The sequence below is a fragment of the Pelophylax lessonae genome (genome assembly GCF_965119305.1).
Source record: "Pelophylax lessonae genome assembly, chromosome: 5".
NCBI lineage: Eukaryota > Metazoa > Chordata > Amphibia > Anura > Ranidae > Pelophylax > Pelophylax lessonae.
In genome coordinates, this window is record NC_138772.1 from 130,727,403 (window position 1) to 130,741,010 (window position 13,608).

Here is a 13,608-nt window from a genome sequence, read left to right on the forward strand (position 1 = left end):
ACATGCACTTATATTTTTCAAAGAGCTTAACATGTGCATATCCGGCAGTCACACAATTTTTTCCTTCCTGCTGACGCACCCCCTGTCAAATTCTCTCCAGTCCTTTAAACTTACTTTCAGGTATGCATCATACAAACCCCAACTTTTGCATTATGTCTGCACGACTTCCTCAGAGGCTTTATGCAGGTGGAATGCATATTGGGCTCATTGAAAATGTGTTGTGCATTTTTTCTATTCATAAATAAGATTAGGACACTACGCAGAAAAAAACAGCTTGGTAATGCCAATGGGCAGTCCTAGCTGGTATACATTCCCCTCTCTGCTATAGGCCTCATGTTTGTTTTTTGTTTTTTCTTCTTCTGCCAGGAATAAGGACCTAGCTCTCTTCTAGGATCTCTGGATCTGGCAATTCCCCCCCCCCCCCCGAAATCAACAGACAGGTTGCGCGGCGGTCTGGCATATGGAAGGAGCCTCCTCGGAGACGCTGTACTTCTTTCTCAGCACACAAAAACGTTTTTACGTCCATCAGGGGTCACTGATATGGGTTTCAAGCCCTCTTCGGGAGGTTCTAAGCGGTCCCATTCCAGCAAGTCAGTGGTTTTCTTTTGACCCATGGACAGGGCCCCTTCAGCATTAAGCTGCGCCCACACCCATGCCTGGGGTGCTGAGATGTCTTTGTTGGTGTCCGGGCCTGTGGTCCTCTTTGGTGAACGGTAAATGGGTCCACAAAGTAATTCTGTCCGGTTGCAAGATAGTTTCTTCCTTGCACTTTGGAAAGGTTCTTTCCTTCCAATGTACGCCTTTCCTCAGATCGGTTGCAAGCTTTTTTCAGGGTGGTGCAGGACCTGTAGCTTCAAGGAGTGATTGTCCCAGTATTAGAAGGGTTTCAATGTTTTTTTTGGTACCGTTTTACTGTCCCAAAAAAGGAGGGCAAGATTTGTCTGATTCTGGACCTCAGGGCCCTGAACCGTTTTTGTGCGGGTACAGAAATTCAGAATGTCCATTCCAATGGTGGTGGCATCCCTACTTTAGGGGGCTTTCTTAGCCTCCATCGACCTCAAAGATGCATACTTGCACATTCCAATACGTGCCCGACACCAGTGTTTCGTTACCTTTTGGTCTCGCCTTGGGTCTTCAGGTAGGGGTTCACTACGCTCTTGGCGTTTCTATGTCAGCTGGGGATTGCTGTACTGGGCTACTTGAATGACCTCTTGCGAGCAGAGTCCTTGTCTGCATTGATGGACGACGTGGAGATCACTATCCAGACTTTAAAGGAGTTTGGTTGGCTTCTTGACTATTAAAAGTCTGCCCTGCTCCCGTTCAGGAAATTGGATTACCTGGGTCTGACTCTGGATTCAGCTCTGGCCAGTGTTTCTTCCTCTGAAAAAACTCTAGAAGTTGCATTCTGCGATTCATCTGTTGCTGTCCCACAGGTGGTCCTCCTTCCCGATCTTGCATGCGAGTGCTGGGCCTGATGTTGTCTACCTTTTTGAGGCTGTCCCGTTTGCACAGTTCTATATGAGGTTCCTTCAGAGGCAGATCCTGGTAAAATGGAATAATCCAGACTTCCGATCAATGTCTTGGAAGTTCGAGTGAGCAGGCTGTGCCTGGATCACTGGATGGATGTGTTCCGGGGGCTCCTGGTACAGAGCCAGTTGGACAATGCCACGGCAGTGGCTTATTTCAATAACCAGGGCAGAACAAAAAGTGTGACGGCTCTGGAGGTATTCAGCATTCTCCAGTGGACAGAACGCTTCGTTATGGCCTTCTCTGCCGTGCACATTCTAGGTGTGGAATATTGGCAGGCGGACCAAGGGGAGTGGTCTCTACATCCAGATGGGTTTTATCTGATCTGTCTGCAGTGGGGCAAGGTCCAGGTGTCTGCCTTGGCGGTCTTATTTCAGCGACCCTTAGCCACGCATTCCTTGGTGCGTACTTTCATTCAAGGGTTTGATGCCTGAATCCGCCAGTGGGGTCTCCTTTATCACCGTATCATTTGAACTTGGTGCTCTGTTTTCCAGAAACCTCCTTTTGAGAATATTTAGGAGATCCCCCTGTACACTGGCTATTTCGGTGGCAAGGGATGATTGTCCCAGTTTCCTCTCAGGAACGCTCTCAGGGGTTCTTTTTCAAAGTGGTTCACTGTTCCCAGGAAAGAAGGCAAAGTGCGTCTAAACCGCTGTGTGCGGGTATGGATGTTTTGAATATAGTCCATTCGCATGGTAGTGGCGTCCATACACCAAGGAGACTTTTTGGCCTCCATCGATATCAAGGATGCATATCTACACATCTGTATTTATGCTGGACACCAGCGTTGTCTTTGCTTCGCTGTTGGAGAGGAGCAATATTAATTTGTGGCATTACCCTTTGGTCTCACCTCCCCCCCCCCAGGATCTTGACATTACTGCGACAACGGGGGATTGCGGTACTGGGGTACCTGGGTGATCTCTTAAGAGCAGACTCCCATTTTTAGTTCTCCCATTCAGACTCTGCAAGAGTTCGGTTGGAACATCTATTTGAAAACATCTGCTCTGGTACCATCTTCAAAACTGGATTACCCTGGACTCCGCTTCGGCGAGGGTGTTTCTTCCCCCGGAAAAGCTGCAAAGTTGCAGAGGGCGATTCGTTTGCTGTTATCCAGCAACTTGTCCTCTCTGTGGACTTTCATGCGAGCCTTAGTTCTGATGGTGTCGACCTTCGAGGCGGTTCCGTTTGCTCAGTTTCACACGAGACCCTTACAAAGGGAAATGGTTGTCAAGTGGAACAAAGATCCAAAATCCTTGGACACTATGATTCAGGTTAAGTCACAGCACAGAGTGCTCTTCTGTGGTGGCTTCGCTCACTGGCCCTACACTAGGATAAGTTCTTCCTCCCATTGTATTGGACCGTGGTAACCATGGATGCCAGCCTGTCCGGCTGGGGAGGTGTGTTTGGGAAGCTGTGTGTCCTGGGGTCCTGGACCAAGGAGGAGTCCAGACTACCGATCAATATTCTTGAACTCAGAGTGATAAAGCTTTACCTGAGTCACTGGAGAAATCGTCTGCAGGGGTGTCCAGTTTGGATTTAATTGGACAATGCCACTGCCGTGGCTTACGTCAATCATCAAGGGAGCACCAAGAGTGCCTTGGCAGCCCGGGAGGTGGCCAAAATCCTGAAATGTGTAGAAAATTTTGTTCCAGCCCTTTTCGCTATGCATATCCCAGGAGTGGAGAACTGGCAGGCAGATTACCTGAGTCGTCAGATGTTGGATCAGGGGGAATGGTCCCTGCACCCTGAGTTGTTTCACCTGCTGTGTGTCCGGTGGGGGACGTCGACCTGTTTGCCTCTCAACTCAACAAGAAGGTACAGAGGTTTTTAGCCAGGTCTCGGGATCCTTTGGCTGTTGCCACAGACACCCTGGTGGCTCCTTGCGGTCAGTATCGGCTGATCTGTGTAATCCCTCTGCTGAAACTCCTGCCGAGGCTTCTGCGCAGAATAGAGGGGGAAAGGATTTCAGTCATTCTGGTGGCCCCAGACTGGCCTCGCCATTCTTGATACGCAGATCTGGTAAGGTTGGTCGCCGATACGCTCTTCCTCTCGGGGAAGATCTGCTGTTTCAAGGACCGATCTTCCATCCTGCTTTACAGTCGCTGGCTTTAACGGCGTGGCTGCTGAAAGCCAGGTATTGAAGGACAGGGGTCTTTCTGACTCAGTGATTCCTACACTGTTGAAGGCTAAAAAAATATACCTCAAGGAAGATCTATCATCGTACGTGGAAATCGTACATCTCGTGTGAATCTCTGAAGGTGCATCCTCGCTTTTTTTCGGTGGCTAGAATTTTGACCTCCCTCCAAAGAGGGATTGAACAGCGGTTGGCCTTGAGTACTAATAAAGGCCAAGTGTTGGCTTTGGCTGTGTTTTTTCAACGCTCTTTAGCTATTCATGCTTTGATTTGCACTTTTATTCAAAGGTTTCGCCATATGGCTCCTCCGATACGATCCCCGTTACCTCCATGGGATCTGAATTTGGTGTTATCAGTTCTTCAAAAACCTCCTTTTGAGAACATTGGGGAGATTCCCCTGCTTACACTATCTCAGAAGGTTGAGTTTTTGGTGGCTATTACGTCTGTCCGCAGGGTGTCTGAATTGGCAGCGTTGTCTTGCCGTTCACCTTATCTGGTGGTCCACAGAGATGAAGTGGTTTTTCTACCTAATCAGTCGTTTCTTCCTATGGTGGTTTCTGATTTCTACTTGAATGAAGACATTGTGCTGCCTTCACTCTGTCCTAAGCCCAAGCATCCCATGGAAATTGCTTTGCATTCTTTGGATGTGGGTCGGGCAATTATGGTTGACCTGGTGGCTAATGAATCCTTTAGGAAATCAGACTCTGTTTGGCCTCACTGAAGGTCCTCGAACGGGATTGGCTGCGGCTGCCGCGACCATATCCAGATGGATCATGCAGACTGTGGTACAGGCTTATTCACTGAGGGATCAGGTTCCACCTTTCCCTGTGAAGGCGCATTTTGCTAGGGCACTGTGTGCCTCTTGGGCTTTTCGCCATCAGGCATCAGTAATGCAAGTTTTCAAGGCGGCAACTTGGTCACCAGTTTGTGCACACATTCACAAAATTCTACAAAGTAGATGTGTATGCATCCTCGGATGCTTCTCTTGGCCGCAAGGTTTTGCAGGCTGCTGTTTAAATGCGAAAATATTCTCTTTGAGGATGTATTTGTTTTCTAGGCGAGCTCCAGTTTTTCCTGGTTGAGCTCCATGTTCACTGGTTGGCTAAGTTTTTAGTCTTTGGGAAATTACTTTCTTTTCTGCGTTGTTTTCCCGCCCATCATGCAAATTCGGCGTCCCAATGGTCAAGAAGAATATGGAGTTGCGTCTGTCAGTGAACGATGAAGAAAACTGGATTTTTGACTTACCGTAAAAAAAAAATTCTCTGAAATATTTGACACACGCAGCACCCGCCCCTCTATTTCTGAGTGGGGTGGGGTTTTTTCTTCTAAACATTGCTTGCAACAAAACTGAATCCTATTGCAGATTGAGTGGGTGTATGCCTGCAGAGATTGCCTCATAGGTAAAGATTTTCCCAGCCTAGATTCCTACTCCTGTAGGGGGCAGCATAACCCAATGGTCAAGAGGAATATGGAGCTGCGTCTGTCAATGAACTTCAGAGAAAAGGATTTCTTGGCAAGTCAAAAATTCAGTTTTTGACTTGCAGTAAAATCCATTTCTCTGATGTTCATTGACGTATGCAGCACCCACCCCTCTGTGGAGTTATAATTCTTCTGCCACTGCTTGTAACAAAAGTGAGTGGCTATAGCAGAGAGATGGAGTATACCCCCTGGAACTGTCCATGGATGTAGCCAGAATTCTTTACTGCCTAGTGTCCTACTCCTATATGGGGCAGTATAACCCAATGGTTATGAATATCAGCTTTGTCCGTCAATGAACATCAGAGAAATGTATTTTACAGTAAGTCAAAAATCCCATTACTGCACAGCGCCACTGTGCAGTCACGTGACCTCCCGGCTGAAGTCAGAGAGGGTAAATTCCAGCCCCACCCTCTGTAGTCCTTAGATCGGGAAAGAAGAGCAACAGGAGGTCATGTAACCCCACAGCGACCCTGTGGAATAGGATATTTAGCTTCATAAATTAAACGCACAACACATGTATGTATAGCTTGTTATTACACAGTGGATGCTAGTAATTGTCCTCACTGGCTTTACAAGCACTTTAAATATGGTGCATAAGTAATGAATTCAAAGGTTAATTCTCTGTACCTGGTATTATGCTTTTTGAATAGTAATGTACAATTTACTGACGGATTGTATTTTATTTATAGGTTTATGGTGGACTATTCTCAGCAGACAAGTGTTGGTATAGATGTAAGTTGCAGAATGTAGTTGATAATGAGCAGGTAAGGAAATGCCTTATAGACAACCTTGCAGCATTGTCCTAGAGTGGAAAATTGCTTTGTGGGGGGGGGGGGGGGGGGTTGGGTTTTGGGTCAGTAAATGATACCTCTACTGTTGAAGTATGCCTACGATTCAGTCAGTTGATGTGCAATGAGATACGTGTGAAAGAAGAACACTACCACCACCATTACGAATAAGGTGATAACTTACCAGATAGGACTTTACTGTATGATTGAGGTTAGAATGCATTTGTGTTAAACTTCTCTGTCAATTGACAATAAAAACCGTTGTTTTTTTTTATCTTCCTCCTCTGCAAGACCCTTGAGCACCTCTAAACCAGTTTTGGATTTGTTTTGATTTTTTTGTGGGTGAACACCTGGGCATTTACTTTAAGTGTAGCGCTGTGGCTACCCTTGAAAATTATCTATCTATCTATCTATCTATCTATCTATCTATCTATCTATCTATCTATCTATCTATCTATCTATCTATCTATCGCATTATCATACATTTTAACGCATCAGTCCTCCAAGGCACCCACTGCCATTTAATTGCACCCCGGTTTTTATGTTTTCATGGTTAGGACTTGGAAGGAAGGCTAAGTGAGTCATCTATGCATGAAATCAGAAACTGGGGTTAAGATAAATGGCAGCAGGTGCTCTGGACTGATCAGTCCGATACAATGAGTATCCGCAGGCAGCTGTGAAGCATGGAGGAGGTTCCACGCAAGTTTGGTCTGCTTTCCTGCAAATGGAGTTGGAGATTTGGTCAGGATCAATGGTGTCCCCCCTGCTGTGAAATACAGGCAGATGCTTCATGCCATACCATCAAGGAGGCATTTGATTGGCCCCAAATTTATTTTGCAGCAGGACAATCACCCCACACATACAGCCAATGTTATAAGGAAATATCTTTAGTGTAAAGAACAAAGTCCTGGAGCTGATGTTTGGCCCCCAGAGAGCTCTGATCTCAACATCAAAAAGACAGTTCTTTTGGCAGAAAAAAATGCTCATATAGAGCATTTGTATACACAGTTTGGGAGAGTTTTGTGTTTTTTTTTTTTTGTGCCAGAAAGCTCTGATCGGATTTGCAAACCAGAAGGGTTTTTTTCTTTTATTCCTCTAAACGCTGAGCTCAAAATATGCTTCTAATAGTCCTAATGTCCATGGACACATAGGATAGCATTGAGCTGCTTCTACAGGCAAAGCCAATACTCCTGTAGAAGCAGCTATTTTTGTAAAAAAATAATTTCTCCTCGCCTTCCAGGATGGCCCAAACAGTGAGAGATGATAGGCTCCTCCCTACCGGAAACACAATCAATTACAATCTGTTAAAAGGCCCCACCCTTCCCTCTGCCCCCTCAGTTTTAGATTGTGTTTCTTCCTGCAACGAAACGTTTGTTATGTTCACTGACCTACAGACTCTGAGAGTCGAACGGAACCCCTGTGAGCCAGGTTCAGCAAAGGGCCTTCTGAAGAGCTGAGCTCTACCTGCCATCTCCGTAGGCTTCTCACAGGTCGCCTCCAGGTACACAGGCCGTTGGTCACCTGAGGTGTCCTTCTAGGCCTGTTTTCCGGCACCAGCAGCTCTCCTCCACGGAAGGATTTTGAATTTCCCGCCGGACGGGCGTTTCAAACCTTGTCTTCAAACAGGAGCTTCTGGCACAACGTCAGGATGCGTGCGCGCAATTATGAAGAGGAAGAAAAATGTGGATCAGACGCCGGAACTGCTTCCTAGCGGTAGAGCAGACTCCCATTGCAGCTCGGACAACTGCTGGGGAAATGAAGCCCTCCACGTCTCATCCTCCGGGTAAGGAGGAGGAGAGTCCGGTCCAGGTGTCGGTGGCGAAACCCAGGTCGAACCGGGTAAGTGCGGACAACTTTCCCTTCATGAGTTGTTCCTTCTAAAGTCTGCCGGAACAGACTTAAAAATGCCTGGAAATTGTCCCATTTCCCCCGACCTTAGTCAGACTATGCTATGTCCTTTGTATGGTTTTCAAGTTTATTTGTTTGGGAAGAGTGATGCATCTATTGCTTTGTATCCTGTCTTCCAGACTCCATGAGCAGTTCACAAGAAACCTCTACTCCTACCCCAGCTTTATCAGGCTCTGTTGCCTATAAGAAGTGTGGTAATTGTGGGGATAGGTTATCCAGTTCCTACACTAAGCTTTTCTGCCCTAAATGCATTTACAAGGTGGCAGGAAAAGAAGCTTCAGGGTTAATGAAAGACTTCCTTAATACAGTACAGGAGTAAATATTAACTACTATTAAAACTGTACGTTCTTCAGTAGGAACCCCAAGTATTGTAGTACCAAAAGATCTATCTTCAATGGAAGGTACCTCTTCACAAGAAAGCTCTTTACCTAGGACAGGACTTTCAGGTCCCCTACCATCTTCCCAAAGTATTCCTTCAGCACAAATAAGGGAAGAAGCTAGGTTATCACCAGAGGAGAGCCGCTCAGATTCCCAAACCTGCTCAGAAGGTGAAGGGGACAGGGACTCAGATGCTCCAGATGAGGCAGAACCATCTAAAAACCTATTTGGTTTTATAGAACATGCAGGGACTCCTCCAGGCCATTTATGCCTGAGAAGAGATACCAGATTTGCCAAAAGAGACCTCGGCACAGGATAAGCTCTATAAGGGACTAGGAAAAAGTCCTTCTAGAGTTTAAGATGAGCAGGAAGAGCGATCTGGTGGTGGTTTCCTCTTCTCCTGCAGGATCCCCAGATGGGATATTAAACTAGCTGATAACAAGGTCTCAGGTTTAATGTAAGACCCCTCCTTGCATGTGCTCAGGAGTTCAATTAAGAAAACCTGGGGCTGGGGTAAATCTGAAGGAGTAAAGCAACAGTGGTGCATTTACAAACAGAGTAAGAAAGAAGCAGCAATTCCTTATCCCACCCACTCAGCGCTTATGTGTTATACAATGCTCAATGGATTAGACACTGAACACCTGGCAACTCTGCAAGGTGTGGGATCTCATAAGCCAATATCCTCAACAAGCAGCTGCTATATCTTATCAATATCCAAAAACAGGTGCGTACAAGAGCAACGGCCCATATAAGCACTAGCAGCACTAAATACAGCCTCTTTATCAAAGGCTACGAATATATGGCTATTAATATATTAGGCACAATATATTGAGCAAGTGGATTCTAAAGGACAAAATTTTCATTAAAGTCCATAAAGTTCTCAAGGTGGAGTCATGCAGAGACCAGGGTGCATGGGAAACTTGATGTATGTAGTAGAGACAAGGCGTATACCACAGTGTCTTCTTTACTGATCACACAGCAACCACCAAGATCCTTCACCACACTGCTGTGCTCCCCCCCTTAGAGTGAACACGTACCCTTAACGCATGGGTATAGCGCTTTATTCAACCAGTGATCCTCCACTCTCTGATGGCGATCCCCTTAGGACTCAACTCCAGCTGGTAGAATAATGGACAGCACCTCCTCCTCTCCTCTCACATAGAAAGAGAATGACAGGGACCCATAGCGTAATATGTACACACCAAACTTTATTGATAATAATAAAATCACACTCACATGGGATAAGATGTAGTTAGGCAGAAACCATATCCAAGGACAATATCCTGGTCCTCCCGCTGCTAACGTTGTCCCCACTGAGCCGCACGGTACGGGTGATCCAGCCACCTACTCGCGATATTGCCCGGAATCAAAATGGTGTTATCAAGGGAACTCCTGGGATGTCCTCGGTATTGACAGAATGGCCGCGTGCTCACGCCCTCAAGAACCTTGAGAACTTTATGGACTTTAATGATCATTTTGTCCTTTAGAATCCACTTGCTCAATATATTGTGCCTGATATATTAATAGCCATATATTCGTAGCCTTTGATAAAGAGGCTGTATTTAGCGCTGCTAGTGCTTATATGGGCCGTTGCTCTTGTACGCACCTGTTTTTGAACAGTGGTGCATACCTCCTTTTACTTGGGGAGGTTAACAGCATATCTGATTGCAGCCAGATGTTTTTTTTTCGGCTTGTTTGTTGTACTCCCTCCCTTTAAGAAGGGTGATACTACCTGTTTCTCTTTAGCTGGGAACAAAATAACCCAGAAAACCGCACTCTTATGGGCCATAAACACTATAAGATTTTCTGAAGACTTTTTCCTTTAGACTTGCCAAAATCATATAATAGAAGTCAAATGTATGCAATCGGGCAGGCGCTTGCACTACATAGAAAAGGTAAATCTAAAGAAAATCTAACCACAAAGGTGGATAGTGTGTATCCAGCCTAAATCAGAGAAACAAGCAACGTCCCAAACCCTGTAATGGTCCTTGCATTGACAGAGAAAAGCTACACATTTTCAAGGGCCTAATAACAACCATAGAATTAATGTGTAAGCTTACGTTTACACCAGTACAACACCAAAATCACCCTATTTGAAGTGCGACTTGGATACGCCTTTTAATGCAATTTTGGATCTGATATTGCAGTCTCTGACTAGAGGGCGTTTCAGGGTAGTGAAGGCACCTGTTTTGTTAGTTGCTGCAGCTCTAATTGGCACAGGACCAGGGGTCACATAAGTCGCACCAGTAGAAATGGAGCTTAAGGGATGGAACCCCTAGTATTTAAGCTACTACTCATCCCGGGACGAACTAGATGCATTACTGTCTGCAACTCTAGTGGATGATTAAGTACAAAAATCCCTGTACAACAGCTACATATACATATTAACCTGTGTTTAATGCTTGCTTGTCCAGTCTTTCATGTTTCTGATTGCCTTCAAGCAAAAGACTAGCCATTACTAGAAAGAGGCTGAGGTAATTGATCTCCAGACTTGTGCTTGTTAAAAATCTTACATGCTGGGAAACTCGGAGTCACACCTTATTGGTAAGGTAACAGCTGCCACTAAAGGCGATGTATGCAACCCCCCTAGGCCTTCATTATTTGGAACTACCTGGTTTCTCCTCCAGGGGAGGAAGGTTTAACAGCTAGAGTCCTCTGCTGGTTATGTCTTAGTAAAATCACCAAGACTCTGACTTTTGCCTAGTTTGGCGTTTTTTCTTACAAATACACAATGTGGAAACTTTCGGTGTCTTTGGAGTGTTTTATTATTGACTAGCAAAAATATGCAACTTAGTTGTCTGTCTTTTGTCTGTCCAGTTCAGCTATATGGAAATTGGGGGTGTCTGCGGTTAACCTATTACACCCTTTTCTTCAGCTCAGAAATGCACTACACTGTTGGTAGCAAAATTTCTGTGGTTACTTGGCGGTAACCTGACTGCGAAGTCAGAAATGCACAAGGGGCTCCAGACTCAGTTTTATTATAACTACACTGGTGCTAACCAAAACGAACAAGTTTAAAATGATCATTCGTAACATCGGTTACAACAGCTGTACCGGTTTACTATTCAGAGATACGCAACCTTATGTTTGCTAGTGGTGTTTCTAAGTATCAAATAATACAGAACTGTAAAATTTGTTATAACTTGTGTTGCCTGCTTAATACATGCCTATATTAGGTTACCATGCAAAACGCACACCATCAAATATGGTTGCTCAAGCTGTACCCTGTTGCTAATCAAATATATGCAACTTTGTTGTTAGCAGTACTGTGGCACTATATGGCTATACCGGGTGGCCAATTATAAATGCACAACATGGACATGGCTAGCATCTTGGTACCCGTTTGACGATTAAAAAAAAAAAAAAAAAAAAATCCACGACATGGAAGTCTAGTGGTTTTTTTTCCATATAACTATGCCTTGTTACTTATCGGAAACAAGAAAACTTGAAAGTTCCTATCCTTTCTGGTATGTTTGTTATATGAAGGTACCTGGTCGGGTATCGGCAATACACAACAGGGGAGTGGCGTCCCTTCTGTCTTTTATGGACTTATTGCTGATCGTGTTACGGAAATACACGGCGAGACATGTTCTTGTATCTTTCTGTTGGACTGCGCAGCTGTATAGTCAATAAGGCAGACGCTCGGGTCTCCCTTTTTTATTACAGTATTTATTACACTTCTAAAAAATACACAACTAAAAGGATTACGTTGTGTCTTACGGGGTCTAGTTCATCTAGCGGCACCTCAGAAATACACGTCTGTCTACATCTTTTTTTTCTGGGGTGGTGCGTTAATAACGCACAGTCACTAGTTTTCTATACAGGTGATATTATTTATACATATATCACTTTGGTTACAGACCTTGTATACCCAGGGGAATAGAAGGGCAGAAGCTCTGACTACAGAAGCATCAGATGCCAGAAAACTCAGTCCTTTTTTGTTCAATCAGATCAGAGGTTTTCCTCTGCTTAAAAACCTGGTTAGGTCGCAGGGCCCTCGAAGAGGGGGATACATTATCATCCTCTTCCCTTTATGAACCATGTGCATAGGTGCATGGTAGTCTAAGAGACGGTATCAGAACCTGTCTGACCCGTATACCTTAACTATAGGTTTACATTTCGGTTTGTATTCTTCCAGGGTACCTTACGGTACTGAAAGGGTCTAACTCCTTTTCCGCTTAATTGTGAACAGATCTATAAGGAGTTAGCTTATAGAGGCAGGCATCAGGTAGGATACCTGATCACTAAGGTATGGTTAAAAGCATCCCGGTAACAAACTCCTGTTTTTTCCCACATTTCGGGCAGGTGTATAAGGAGTTTGGTCAAGTGTATAGAACTTTGTTCACAACTAACATCCAGTTGTGACGGAAGTCATAGCTTGCTGTACTTGGAGTGTATACCAGTCCAGCCCTTTTGAACCTATAGAAGAGGGTTCCTTTTTAAGTTTTGCTTCTCAAAACTAGCTTCATGTTAACTGTCTCTTCAACCAGAAGTGTAGGGAAATTACAAGATCTTTCTAGGAAAAGACCCTGTATGTTTTTTATTCCCATATAGGATTACTCGCAGGCCAGATCCCTTAGATCTGCCCAAAGGTACCTCTTCTCTTAACAGGTAGTAAGAGGTAAATATTTTCCATCCTTAGGTGGTAACCCTATGGATATAAAAGAAATGAATTTTCACTGATTAGATGTGAGGAGCCGCCTCCTCACATAAATACTGAGGATCAGGGAATTTGGGAAATCTAATCATCCACTGATCCTCTACTCTGGATCAATAGGACTACGGTCCACAAAGCCTTCAGCCCCTAGGTTGATTGGATAAGCCATTAAACATGTCTTGTGAAGTTTTAGGTGTTTCAGCACAATAAGAAGCCCTGGAGACATCCTGGGCCAAAAAAGCTGGAGCACCTTGATAAAGGATCCACAATATGGCCACCTAGTCCAGACATAGCACCTGAAACATGACCGTGTTGAAATACTGTCCCGAAAGGTCTTACAGGCAGTTGTCCCACCCTAAGGTAGGCCTAAAAGGATCTCTATTATCCTCTCACTGTTTGGGCCGTCCTGGAAGACGAGGAGAGAAAACCTACCGTTAGTTTTACCGGTAACGGTCTTTCTTACGAGCCTTCCAGGACGGCCTGCCTACCCGCCCTTGTTAAAAGGGTGTATGGTAATATGAATAAACTTATGTGGTAAGTACCTATAGAATTATGAAGAACACTTCCCTCGGAAATGGTTGTGGAAGATACTTTTTTTTTTACAACTGAGGGGCACAGGGAAGGGTGGGGCCTTTTAACAGATTGTAATTGATTGTGTTTACGGTATGGAGGAGCCTATCATCTCTCACTGTTTGCTCACTGTTTGGGCCGTCCTAGAAGGCTCGTAAGAAAGACTG

The 13,608-nt window shown here is 44.9% G+C and overlaps 1 protein-coding gene across 1 annotated transcript in view; it reads left to right on the forward strand.

The window, feature by feature from the left end:
- The window catches only part of LOC309556442 (serine/threonine-protein kinase 31-like), a gene marked incomplete at its 3' end in the record, with an annotated part of 195,042 nt that overhangs the window by 100,579 nt on the left and 80,855 nt on the right, over positions 1-13,608 (forward strand). Inside the window, exon 3 of the mRNA XM_082258904.1 lies at positions 5,830-5,904. Within this exon, the coding sequence (XP_082115030.1) occupies positions 5,830-5,904 (75 nt within the window). The remainder of the gene's footprint in view (positions 1-5,829; positions 5,905-13,608) is intronic.